The sequence below is a fragment of the Leptodactylus fuscus genome, chromosome 7 (assembly GCF_031893055.1).
Source record: "Leptodactylus fuscus isolate aLepFus1 chromosome 7, aLepFus1.hap2, whole genome shotgun sequence".
NCBI lineage: Eukaryota > Metazoa > Chordata > Amphibia > Anura > Leptodactylidae > Leptodactylus > Leptodactylus fuscus.
Genome location: NC_134271.1, coordinates 97,043,647 through 97,057,994, shown reverse-complemented (window position 1 = coordinate 97,057,994; position 14,348 = coordinate 97,043,647). Strand labels below are relative to the sequence as shown.

Genomic DNA, 14,348 nt, shown 5'->3' with positions numbered 1-14,348 from the left:
GCGTATGGTTCGTCTCAGTCACTTATTCTCAGACCTTTCTTCTGGTTTTCAGCATTCCAGCCATAGTGAGTTAAGGACATTACGGAAAGGCTTATCTCCATACCACTCAGAATCACAGCTGTCATCACTGTCTCAGTACCAGGAGCCCCTGCAGAACGTGAGTAACCCCCTCTGCTCACTCTCATTTACTGGTGACAAGACCTAGATGTGTGTGTATTGCAGAAGAAGACGGTTCTCCATTCTCTCCTGTATCGAGATGAATATTTATAAGCAGATACAATAGAGGGGGATTTATGCCCCTAAATAGAAGAAGGACATGAATATTTATAACACTTCTTCCCAAAGGCCTACCTAATTTGCAGCTTGAGAATGTATATGATATCATCTGGGTTATTGTTGGGTAAGCTCGGGTTTATAAATGGTTCCCATGTATTGTAATGTCCAAAAGGAGCATTCTATGATGGTGACTTCATGCACCAGGCAATATTACGTTAGTTACATTTTTACATACAGGGAGCATATATACTATGCCAGTATAGTATATTTCTGTACATGGGAGCAGTATTATACTAGTTATACTCTTGTACATAGAGGGTCATTATAATAGTAGTTATATTTTAGCTCATGGGGCAGTATTACACTAGCTTTATTCTTGATGGCCAGTTTTATAGAAGTTATATTATTGTCCATAGGAGAAATATTATTGTACTTATAGTCTTGTTTATAGGGGACAGTATTTTAATTCTTTTTCTACATGGAAGCAGTCTTATACTAGTTATATACTTAAACTCAGGGGGTATTATAACAATAGTTATATTCTTGAACATAGGGGGCTTTATTATAGCGGTTATAATCTTGTATATTCAGTAGGAGCAGTATCATAGTAGTTATATTCTAGTACTCAGAAACATTGTTATAACATTTATGATCTTGTACATAGGGGTGGCATTGTACTAGTTATATGCTTGCTCATAGGGCAGTATCTTTTTGACTTATCTTGTGGATAAAAGGCAGGATTGTGGTGTTAGCATTTGAGTATATAGGGAGCAGTATGATGGTAGTTATGTACTTGTACATAGGAGGGAATATTATAGTAGTTATATTCTTACACATAGGGGTAGTATTACAGTAGCTATATTCTTGTACACAGTGTTAGTGTTATACACTGTCTACCAATAAGTATTTGGACACCTGTGGTCCGAGCGGAAATTACTGCCTCAACTCTGCGGGGCATGTTTTCCACAAGTCCTTGTATGGTGGCTCGTGGTATTTTATTCCATTCAGCTTGGAGACGACAGGTAAGTTCTTTCACTGATTTTGGCCAGCTGCTGCACCCCTTAGTTCGGCGATCCAACTCATCCCAGAGGTGCTCAATGGGGTGCAAGTCTGTGCTCTGGGCAGGTCCGTCCAGTCAGTTAACCTGATTGTCACTGTACCAAGCCATGGTAGACCTCGCTACATGACAGCTGGCGTTGTCATCCTGAAAGTAACACTGGTCCGACCCATAGAACCGCCATAATGTAGGAAGCACACTGTTATCTAAAAATAGTGCAATATGCATTGGCATTGAGATTAACATGCACTGGGACCAAGGGTCCCAGTCCATACCAGGGGAAACACCCCCAGACCATAACTCCACCTCCGCCAAACTTTACTGGGTGTCCAAATACTTATTGATAGACAGTGTAGCAGTTATATTGTACATGGGTGTAGTATTACAATTATGACCGTAAGGGTTGGTACCCCTGAAATTTTCCCAGAAAATTATTGCAATTACACATCTTGTTATACGTGTTTATTTCCTTTGTGTGTATTGGAACAAAAGAAAAAAAAAACAGGAAAAAAAAAGCTAATTGGACATAATTTCACACAAAACTCCAGAAATGGGCTGGAAAAATTGTTGGCACCTTTTCAAAATTGTGGGTAAATAACTATGTTTCAAGCATGTGATGCTCATTCAAAGTCGCTTGTGGCAAGAAACAGGTTTGGACGATATAAAAATCACACATGAAACAGATAAAAAGGAGAGAAGTTGGCAGGCAAGAGCAGACAGGGGGTGTGATTCTTATCTCTGACACTGCTGCTCTGAGCTACACCCCCTTCCTGACGCTACCTTTCTAACATCACAGAGCTTAAAGGGGTTGTCCCATCACAAGGATCCTATCTATACTGCTAGTTTATGTGTATTTAAAGGGGCTCTATCAGCAAAATCATGCTGATAGAGCCCCACATATGCGTGCATAGCCTTTAAAAAGGCTATTCAGGCACCGTAAAAGTTATATTAAACTACCCCCCATTTTAAAATAATAACCTAAAAAAGAATGTGCTCTACTTACCGAACGTACACGCTGGGCGTGCATTCAGGGTGTGTCTTCATCTTCATCCCCGCCTCTTCTTCCTCCGATTTCCTCCGGTCCCGTCTTCCTCCAGCGCTCGCAAACGTGCAATGATTGCCTGGGCGCATGCGCAGTAGCTGTAGTAGAAGCTGCATGCTACTACGCATGCGCCCAGGCCGTTTTTTTATATCAGTGTCCGCGAGCGCCGGAGTAGGATGGGACCGGAGGACATCGGAGGAAGAAGAGGCGGGGATGAAGATGAAGACACACCCTGAATGCCCGCCCAGTGTGCACGATGCGTAAGTAGATCACATTCTTTTTTAGGTTATTATTTTAAAACGGGGGGGGGGTAGTTTAATATAACATTTACGGTGCCTGAATAGCCTTTTTAAAGGCTATACACGCATATGTGGGGCTCTATCAGCATGATTTTGCTGATAGAGCCCCTTTAAGACTTTTCCTAAATGCATTGCTTTATCAAAACTGCTTTGTTTGACCGCTATCTTAATTTATTCACTTCATTGTTTACACTCCGTTTCTATGGCCCTTGGGATTATCTGCTCATTTGTCAAGTGATGTAGCTGCCTGCTCTCAGGGGGGGAGGGAGGGGATGGGAGCAGCTCTGAGCTGTTTGTGTCTTTTAAGTAGCGGAGCTTCTCAGATAGGGGAGGTGAGAGCTCCAGGATTTCTGAGCTCTTATCAGTCGGTTTAATTGAATTTGGCTGATAAAGGCTGAGATAGGGAGCCCGTTACCTCTGTATGTAATGCAAACTGACTCAAATCCAGCTCTGCTACATCAGCTTCATACTGTGGTCATTCATTTACAACAAATGCCGTGCAAGTGAAACCCCGCCCACCTATGTGCCGAGAAAAGCAGGAAGTGAAGAGAGCACAACAGCATGCATGTTAGTGAACAATTGTCATGGGAATATCCCTTTAAATAGAACATCAGGTATCAAAACTAACTGCGCTTGTTGCTCAGTAATGGTGGGAGATAGAGAAACAATTTAATTGGTGGAATTCTTTAAAGGAATTGGTTTTTTAAGGCTTTCTTATTCTTTGGATTATTTTATTTAAAAGATCCAGAACTTTAAGGCACTGATCCAGCTGATGGTTCTTTAAGATCTGCTATAAGCCTAGTGTACGATACCTGACCCTGAGGAAAAGTGACCTTGTTGCTTATTATATGATAGCTTTAAGTTTCTAACATGCAATGGCACAACAAAATGTGCACTGTTTGGTCGCTGTTGGCAACAAGAACACTTTATCTTGGAGGTTTTAATAGTCGCTTTATTCTGAAATGTTTAAAGCACAAATCCAAGATTATAATGCTCTTTACAGAGGCTCTAGGAAGCCATCAGCTGAAATATACAACAGAACAGACCCCTGGAAAGTGCTTCTACTAGACGTAGGAGCATTTTAGATATCATGTAATGGGTTGATGTAATAAAAGCTGCCTAGTGCTTAGACAGTCTAGCAGAGCTCAGGAGGGCTGTGTACACATCTGCATCTCCCATGAGCTCCATGATAAATACATTCATTTATTCGGGATGTGAACGAGGGATAAATAAAACAACACTGCCTCTAGTGGTCAGTTGTCACATTTCAGTTATATGATACCATTTAGTTTTCTTGTATTTGCATTGAAGAGAATCCTTTGTCAAACAAAATTTTTCATATTAGAACAGCCTTAAATATTGCCCCAGTGTTCCCTAATAGCTGGGTTTTATAGGGTATCCAGAGCAAGGAACATACATTGAAATGTATTGAGGACATAAGGGCATTTGTGGCATCTGAAGAAGGCATTTATCAGTGAATTTAGGCAGGCAACTGTAGGGCATCTGATGCAGTAACTTAGGGGGGCATTTTGGCAGCTATGGAGATCTGAAGCAGATAGTTGTGGGACATTTATGAAACTTGTGAAGTGTTTTTCTCACCTTAAACTGGTCAAAGCAAGTAATGGCCTTACCTATTGTTCCCATACCTGAGCTTTCTCTTGCTGAAAAGTCAAGTTCTAAGCAATTAAAACCTTATATTTGTATATGCAAATTTACCATAACTATTTACAGGATGGAGAGAAACTTCATCACTAAATTACATCCCACATGACCTGATTGACATGGCCCTCACTGTCGAATGTCTACCCTACTGCCGGCCACACAGAATGTGATTTAGCATAATGGCCACTGGAGTAACTATAAGGGGTGCAGCTATGCCTTGGATTCACAAGTTAGGTGGGCTCATACACTAGGGCTGGACGAACTTCTTAAATCTCTTTATTTCCTTTGATCCCTATCAGTCTGTGTGTAGTAAATGTATGACCCCTGCCTTCTGATGAGCTAGCATGAAAATATTTATACACAGCCTTCCACTGTCAGAAAAAAAAGCAGTGTACCCGGAGCATGAAGTTAAAAGGGATTATGTGGAGGAAGCTGTGGCACAATAGGGGCCATGACTACTAATTGTGGGGGACAGTTGAAGGGAGTGATGGAAAGCTTTTGTACACAGACATGTTGTGAACAAGTCTGTAAATCTGGGCCCAGATAGAGAAGGAAAGGGAAAAGTAAATGCTGCTAAAATGTATGAATGGGACATGGCTAACAGTTGCTTCCCGCCCACGTGACTAGCTAAAGAGGACCTTTCACCACCTCTAAAAAGTTGAGTTTTCTACATAATTTAATCGAATTTAATTGATGCTGCTCCACTGACTCTGGCACTGTTGGGATTTTTCTTTCGCCTCTACCGTTCCCAAGTAATACGCTATTTAGGCTCTGTACGGTCTGGAAAGAGGTGTCAGACAAGGGTTGTGATTCTGAACTCTGACACTGGCTGCCTCTGAATCACACACCCCTGTCTGACATCGCCCTTCTGACATTACAGAGCTTAAATGGCACATCAGGCCCCAAAACAAACTGCTCTTGTTGCTCACGCTGTATACGTGCCAGATCATTCTCAATGGAGCGCAAGCGTATACGCCGCATTATTTTGCACCCGTAATTTTGCGCCCGCAAAATTACGCGGCGTATACGCTCGTAACTCCCATTGAAATCAATGGGATCTTTTTGAGCGCGCAAAATGCTGACACGCGTATACGTGCCAGCTTGCGCTCTATTTTACATCGTGTGAACGCACCCTAGGGAAAAAAGCAGCCCATTCATTTCAATGGGGAGCGCATGTATGCCGGCTCCCATAGCAATGAATGGGATCTGCTTTGTATGCGCTGATTCTGAACGTGTTTTACGTTCAGAAAGAGTTTAGCGTATACTCAGTGTGAATGCACCCCTAGTGCCAGGCTCTTATGCAGGAGGCACTTACTCCACAAACTACTGGTTTACCCACATTATTATTGCTTAGAAAAAATTATTCCAAAAAATTAACATATGACCTCGACTACTATTCATGGCAGGATAAAGTGTACTCAGCTTCTACTTGGAGTGTTGGAAAGTATGTGATTGGTCAAAAAGGATCTCCTGACCCATTTACTAGGCCATTTATTGGTGATACAATAGTTGCCATCATTATAATACACTTCATATAGTGTCACCCTCTGCTTTGCCTGCCTGCAATTATTGAGGGTGGCAGTGGTATCTGTGCCTATCATGCACCAGGCATGGTATCATTACTATCTGTCTCATCCTTTGTTCACAGATCCTTGTGTTTGCATATTTCGCGTCCCAGCTGCTCAGCGCGGAAATAATCAAGGCAAACGCAAGGGGATCCATCTTGTTACCTTCGCTCCATGGAAACACAGCTCAGTACAGATAACCTCAGTTTATCTAATAATAACATATCCAAGCTAATGCAATATTCAGGATAAAGAGTAAACCACATGTATTTATATCCCATGTAGATGGAAATTCTGTAAAATACGGCTTAGATTTGATGAATATTGGTGCAGCGGATCTGCTTTCGGGCTATGCCTGGTATCTCACCTCAGTTCTTTTAACTTGAATGTGGTGTAGAGCTTTTACACCCCTCAACAAAAGTAGACCTTAGAAAGACACTGGTTATAAAGTATTCCTGTACTGCAGCTCTGCTTCTTTAGGTTGGCTCCTGTACTAGCACAAGCCAGTGCATGCAGCTGATTTCCCCTGCAAATTCTACCAAATTTCATGGTCGATTTCTGACAAACTGGACATTCTCAACTCAATAGTAGAGACCTGTCAAATATCTTAGGGCAAGGAAGGGCATGAAAGAGGTATTTAAAGAACACCAAAGGATCTACAAAATTTTACCTGGAATGTTATTTAGTCACAATTGCATCCCCTGCTGGTCCTTCTAGTACCATTCACACAGAGGAAAATGGTGTGGAATTTCAGCGCTGAATAAAAGCCTCCCATTGACTTCAATGGGTTCCTTTTTCTGCTAGCAAACCCCATGCCCACTTTGCGGTAAAAAGCACGCTGGGACATGCGCCGATTTCCAAAACCGACACAGTTTTGGAATTTGCAGCATGTCAATTATACCTATGGAAATGCTGGTGGTTTCCCCATAAGTATAATTGAAACAGAAAGTCCGCAGAGGAAATCTCTTTTTTGCTACGTGGGGCCTTAGCCTTAACCAAGAATTTTAGCCTAAAAACCCAAAAAGCTTCTCATAGAAACACACTGGGATGATGGCTGGGTTGTGTTGCTGCATTGAAGGAACATTGCTTTGCAGGGATAGTCGTAGAGTTATGACAACACTCTCATTCAGAGGAAATTACAGGCTGTTGCTGATCTGGAAAAGTAAAAATTTTATCAGCAACACGTGAGCGCTAGTATTGAAAAACATGGGGTTTTTATCCCCAAAAAAACTCTCTACTCCTGTCCACAGTCTGTGTCTGGTATTGCAGTTCAGTCTCTTTCACTTGAATGGGGATGAGTCGCTATACCATGTACAAAATGTGAACAATCGGAGTGGTGATACCGAAACAGACAGACTTTCTCTTTTTCTCTGGGAGTTACAGGGGTGCTGAGGTTGCCTTCCACTATTTGAGACTAAATAAGTGAATGTGATAGGTCTTCTCTGCCAGTCATAGAATTGTAGAAGGGATTGCAGGAAAACATTGGGAGACTGGGGAACAACAGGTTAACCTCCGAGATTAGATTATCATATTAGGAAGAGTTTTGACAACTCTTTAAAGCAATAGGCTCCATCCTCATAAATATTACATGGGCCTCTATACCAGAGAGCACTTCAGTGGAGAACACCCTGGCAGATAATGAACATCTCTCATATGGTTAATGTGACGCTTATCTCTGCTCATTTACTGATGGCTGACATAATGCAGTAGCTAGAGAGTCCCTGGTGACTATGTGTCTGTTTCCTGCCTCCTCTGCGCACTTCATCTTATATAACCTGGATCTGTGCTGATGTCTGAGCAGATGCTGCTGCCGTCACATTATCTATAGATCACAGGGTGAACAGATTCACCAGAGAAACACTTGTCGTGTCTTGTAAAAGTCTCAGTCCTTTTATGTACGACTCCAGGGTTCAGATTTATTATCACTATCTGGGTAGTGCTGCACAAAGAATACACTGTATTGGTCAATTTCATAGGAAGCCAATTAAAGGGTTGGCCAGGATTAAAAACAAACATGGATGCTGTTTCCAGAAAGGGTGCCATATCTGTCCACAGGATGTATGTAGTATTGCAGTTTCCAGATTTCCTCTCTCACATATTTACATAGATCCTTTTATGATAGCCTTCATCTAAGGCATAGCTTGAAGCTCCTGGCCCAGGCAGTGCAATTTCTAATGGGTTCCCCACTTACCATTGGCTATCTAAAATACTGGTGTCTACAGGCTTCTGGGCCCTCTTAGGCTCTAGAGCCCTGTAGCAATTGCTACCTCTGCACCTCCTATATCTACACCCCAGGTCTTCATGTTTAGTAATTTATTTTTTTAATTTTTCATCAGGGCACTGCACGGATAACATCTGATCTCTCATCCACCCCCCCTGCTGGATATATCCCAGTAGTGCAGAAGCCAGAAGCTGTTGTGCATGCAATGAAGGTAACCTTATGATTTTTTTTTGCATTTTTTTTAACTAAATGAGTTTATGCAGCAAATACCAAAATACAGAGGATGTTCAGTGTAATGTATTCAAATAGGCGTCAGGAAAACTGGCAATAGACCAGTCATTTTGGTCTATGGACTTCAGAGATTAACCCATATATGCCGTTGGTTATATATTTTTGAGTTACAACAATGGGACTCTAGGCATAAACAGGTTAAGTGTCCCAGTTCATGCAGTGCAGAGGTTTAATGTGCCAGCCCTTGGAGTGCAAAGATTTGGTGATCCAGTCCATGTGTTGCAGACCTTTGGGGCATCCAGTAAATGGGGTGTAGACTTTTGGTGAGCCAGTTTGTAGGGTGGAGGCCTTTGATGATCCAGTCCATGTTTTGCAAACTTTTGTGGATCTAGTCAATTGTGTGCAAACTTTTGAAGAGCCAGTCAATGGGGTGCAGACCTTTGGTGAGCCAGTCTTTGAGGTGCAGGCCTGTATTGAGCCAGGCTTGGGGGGCAAACCTTTGGGGAGTGGGCTGAAGAGCTCTGGTAAGCCAGTCTGTGAGGTTCACAAGTTTATAAACCAGTCCATGAAGGGCAGACGTTTTCTTAATTATTGCAAAATCATGGAAAGAACCTGAATTCCCACTTGTCCAGATACAATCTTTACAGAAACACATTTGCTAATTTATTTACTTACTTTACACTTTCAGTTCACTTTAAACCAACACGTTTTCTTTTGTGTAGGTTTTGGAGGTGCATGAAAACCTGGACAGACAAGCTCCTGACAGCTATGAGGAAGACCTGAGTGAGAAGGAGAAGGCCATTGTACGAGAAATGTGCAATGTAAGAACTGCTAATGTGCTTTGGGACTTGTTATAGAAATCTTATTACCATTTATTTGGATGGATCAAAATAGAAATATTTTAATGGGACTGTCAGTAACTGCGATGTGATTTAATGCCTTTGGTGTATATGAAATGTACATGAGATCTAGAATACTAAGGAACTGATATAGAAAGTATATTGGTAAACTGTAGAACGTTTTATTACACAGACAATTACATTCTGTTTCCATATTGTTCTTGAACTAGACAACCCCTTAAATGTGCCAGAAGCTTAGCTATAGCAGTGTATAGTGGTATTGTGAAGATATCACCCTTGTGATCTCTTGCATTAGTGATCAAAGTTTATTATATATAAATGTGGCAACCAAGTTTTGCGACATAATTTGTGTCTTTCGATACGCCATAAAGATTTGTTATGAGATAGTATTGGTGGGATCTTGGTGCTCAGATATCACCTTTGTATAGGTCACATAGTCTATGACGCCTAAAATGAATCTGAGATGTGCTTAAGGGGTATAAGACCTCATGCACATAACAGTGTAAACCGGCTGTGTGGCAACCACTTACCAAACACATTTCCATGAGACTATTCCCAAGCCCATTTTTTGCTGGTCAGTTTAGCTTTGGCCTTAAAGGGAATCTGTCAGGTTCAAAATGCCTTCCAAATAGAGATGAGCGAGTACTATTCGATTGAATACCTCCCCTGCATAGTTATTGGTGTACTTGGTCGAATACCGCGGGAAAAACTCAATTCCCCTCCCACCTTCCTTGGCCTTGCTCGCTCATCTCTACTTCCAAACCAATAATAGGGCAGTATATGGGCCTTTAATAGGAGCAGAACATCCCTTATAGTCACAAACCAATGAAGCAGAGCAGAGATAAGTATCTATTTATACACTCACCGGCCACTTTATTAGGTACACCATGCTAGTAACGGGTTGGACCCCCTTTTGCCTTCAGAACTGCCTCAATTCTTCGTGGCATAGATTCAACAAGGTGCTGGAAGCATTCCTCAGAGATTTTGGTCCATATTGACATGATGGCATCACACAGTTGCCGCAGATTTGTCGGCTGCACATCCATGATGCGAATCTCCCGTTCCACCACATCCCAAAGATGCTCTATTGGATTGAGATCTGGTGACTGTGGAGGCCATTGGAGTACAGTGAACTCATTGTCATGTTCAAGAAACCAGTCTGAGATGATTCCAGCTTTATGACATGGCGCATTATCCTGCTGAAAGTAGCCATCAGATGTTGGGTACATTGTGGTCATAAAGGGATGGACATGGTCAGCAACAATACTCAGGTAGGCTTTGGCGTTGCAACGATGCTCAATTGGTACCAAGGGCCCAAAGAGTGCCAAGAAAATATTCCCCACACCATGACACCACCACCACCACCAGCCTGAACCGTTCATACAAGGCAGGATGGATCCATGCTTTCATGTTGTTGACGCCAAATTCTGACCCTACCATCCGAATGTCGCAGCAGAAATCGAGACTCATCAGACCAGGCAACGTTTTTCCAATCTTCAATTGTCCAATTTCGATGAGCTTGTGCAAATTGTAGCCTCAGTTTCCTGTTTTTAGCTGAAAGGAGTGGCACCCGGTGTGGTCTTCTGCTGCTGTAGCCCATCTGCCTCAAAGTTCGACGTACTGTGCGTTCAGAGATGCTCTTCTGGCTACCTTGGTTGTAACGGGTGGCTATTTGAGTCACTGTTGCCTTTCTATCAGCTCGAACCAGTCTGGCCATTCTCCTCTGACCTCTGGCATCAACAACGCATTTCCGCCCACAGAACTGCCGCTCACTGGATGTTTTTTCTTTTTCGGACCATTCTCTGTAAACCCTAGAGATGGTTGTGCGTGAAAATCCCAGTAGATCAGCAGTTTCTGAAATACTCAGACCAGCCCTTCTGGCACCAACAACCATGCCACGTTCAAAGGCACTCAAATCACCTTTCTTCCCCATACTGATGCTCGGCTTGAACTGCAGGAGATTGTCTTGACCATGTCTACATGCCTAAATGCACTGAGTTGCCGCCATGTGATTGGCTGATTAGAAATTAAGTGTTAATGAGCAGTTGGACAGGTGTACCTAATAAAGTGGCCGGTGAGTGTAGATATGCAAAATTAGCCTAAAAGTGCCTAAGGGGCGGAGCCTGATTTTCCAGATTTGCTTACAGACAACTATAATACAAACAGAGAGTGCAAATGTCAATCATAGCTAAAGGGCAAACACTGGGCGCCAATTCCTGAGAAGATTTGGAGTAGTTACATATGGCTGGTAAACCAGACCCATCCTTGATATACTTGTGGCTGATTTGCATATTCATAAAAAGTTAATTATCTCTGCATTGTTTTGTGGTCACATAGATAAGCTTCTGCCTCTATTAAAGGCCCCTACAAGGCACAATTATTGGTTAAAGGGACCAACTCCCTTTAACAGTCTCCACCTTCAGGCACCTTGATAACTACATGTCAAGACAATGGCTTTCTTGGTAGAACAAAGTTATTCTCTAAGATAAGTATAAAGCATTGTAAAGTATAATGCCATCCTCAAAAGGCGGAAACATCAAGGCCTGTAACACACTCCAGAAGTTTCCTGAAGAACAGCATCACCAGCGCCGTCTTCCCAGCAGGACTATTTATTTATCTAATAAATGACAATCCTATAATGTTACTATGTCCGGGAGTGGCAGGAATCCCAAACACTGAGATTAAAAGAAGCCAAAGCACAGACAGTGCTTAACAATCCGGCCTGGAAGTGGCCTTGTAGAATACGGCTTGTTCTTCCGACTATCATTAACCCTTCCCATCCACTGCTCTTTTCTCTTCCCGATAATTATAGACTGCAGAAAGTCTCACAAACATTCTCTGAGCGGTAACAAGTAAGGTCATGGTGGGCTTGGTGTGAAATATCCATATCCTGGCCTAAGCATGAACTTTGTCCACTTGGAGTTTACGCTTCCACTTCTGGACCCCTAAATAACTCAGGTTTAGGACGATCATGTTCATGTTCTGCAGGGGGTGTAAAGGTAACTGGTTTATCATGGAGTGGGGAAAACCAAAAACAAGAGCCCTTCAGTGCTTGGTAGCAAAACTCATGGCATACATGCCACCCATGCATGACCATGGACTGAGTTTTATCCACTGGGAGTAAGCAGAATGTATAATAACAAGCAGAGATCTAGAAAACTGTAAGGGATTGATACAGAAAGTATATTGGAATATAGTATAACTTTTCATTATACAAACAATAACATTTGTTTCTCAATATTTGCCTGAAACTGGAAACTCCTTTAAGATCTTGTACAGGTGCTGAAGTTGGAGCAGCATTTGACTAACACGAAGGAATAGCCTTAAGAAAGGCTATTCTTCTCTTACCTTTAGATGTCTTCTCCGCATCGGCGTTCGGTAGAAATCCAGGTTTTCTTCAGTATGCAAATGAGTTCTCTCGCAGCACTGGGGGCGTCCCCAGTGCTGTGAGAGAAATCTCCAGCGATGCCTCCATCTTCTTCTGGAACTCACTCTCCTTGTGTCTTCTTCCGTCCTGGGTTTCAGTCTTCTAGGACTCGGGCAGAGCTGACTGCGCATGCATGGGCCGCAAGAAAATGTCCGCTTACACAAGCTTACTGAAGATTGAAACCCAGGATGGAAGAAGACACAGGGAGAGGGCGTTCCATAAGAAGATAGTGGCGGTGCTGGAGATTTCTCTCGCAGCATTGCGGACGTCCCCAGTGCTGCGAGAGAACTCATTTGCATACCAAAGAAAACCTGGATTTCTACCGAACGCCGGCGCAGAGAAGACATCTAAAGGTAGGAGAAAAATAGTCTTTCTTAAGGCTATTCCTACATGTTAGTTAGAAAAAAAGGGTATCCAATGATAGGATCCCTTTAAAGGGGATACAAAAGTGAGAAAAACATGGTAACTTTGTTTCAAAAACCAGCATTGAACCTGTCCACAAATTTGCGTGTGGTATTGTTTTTTTTCTAATTCTGTGCATTCCCTTTGTACCTATACTACTGTATGTATAGCATTACTGACTAAATCATTAGCAATGGTGACACCTAGTGGCAAAAAACAAATTGATGGTCGCTACATTGTAATGTTATCTCTCTCTTCCAGGTTGTCTGGAGAAAGTTGGGTGATGCGGCAAACTCCAAGCCATCCATCAGGCAGCATCTTTCTGGAAACCAGTTTAAAGGACCCTTGTAAAATGACGCAAACTGGAGGCGTCAGAGGCACTTAAAATAAGGAACTGCTGTAAATATGGCGACTCAAGGTCAAACCTTAAGCTGGAGACGCAATACACTGTATATAGATGTACGACGGAGAACTTGTGTACAGCCAGTAGTTACCTAGCTGGGGAACGCCCCTCTCCCACATTTGACTGTCTCCTATGTAGACCCATGCACGTCCTGCAATAGACCACTATCCTAGAGCTCAGATCAGGGCTCCTCATCCTATGGACTATAACAGCGGCCATAGGTGGGCACCACTAGCTAGATCCATTAGTATTACACACTGGATTATAATTTTGTAACAAGGATTTTTATTTAATGGGATGAGAACAAATCAGGATATTTTTGTATAGAAGATGAGGCTAAGCCCCTTCCCCGCATTTTATGAACTTTCTAATGGATTGATCATTGTAGCTGCTTTATTGATTTCTATTCTGATCAAAATTTGTATTATTGGGAAAAAAAATGAACAAAAAAAAATCTAAACTTTTCAGGATCTTGTAGATTTATATCCCTGTAAAGACCAAAATCTGTTTTTGTTTTTCCTCCAAACTGCTGTATATAAAGTGGACGGATTTCTATTTTGTTACAATGCTGTACTAGATTATGTAGAAGTTGACAGAGAATATATTCATTTTATGTCGGCATATAAAAACTTGTGTATATGTGAATTGTCAAGATTGATTTCTCTATTAATACACATAAGGGATGCTGGAGGCGTAAGGCACACCGCGCCTCATTACTGCACATTAATATACATGATGGGTACTGCTATATTAGGTAGTGCACAAGATTTTCCATAAAAAAAAAATAGAAGTTATTTGCATATCTTTTTACAGAATTTCTAGCATGGAATGTAAGGCTTTAATAACTCTGTATACCTGCAAAGGCAGACTGCACAAGGAGACATAGAATAGCACATAGCGCCC

General features: G+C 42.1%; 1 protein-coding gene across 1 annotated transcript in view; it reads left to right on the top strand.

Moving 5' to 3' along the window:
• Nucleotides 1-14,090, top strand: part of CCDC85C (coiled-coil domain containing 85C) — an 89,423-nt gene extending 75,333 nt beyond the window's left edge. The window contains exons 3-6 of the mRNA XM_075282588.1: nt 53-157; nt 8,238-8,333; nt 9,076-9,174; nt 13,304-14,090. Coding sequence (XP_075138689.1) covers nt 53-157; nt 8,238-8,333; nt 9,076-9,174; nt 13,304-13,393 — 390 coding nt within the window. The 3' untranslated portion in view covers nt 13,394-14,090. The remainder of the gene's footprint in view (nt 1-52; nt 158-8,237; nt 8,334-9,075; nt 9,175-13,303) is intronic.
• Nucleotides 14,091-14,348: the final 258 nt, after the last annotated feature.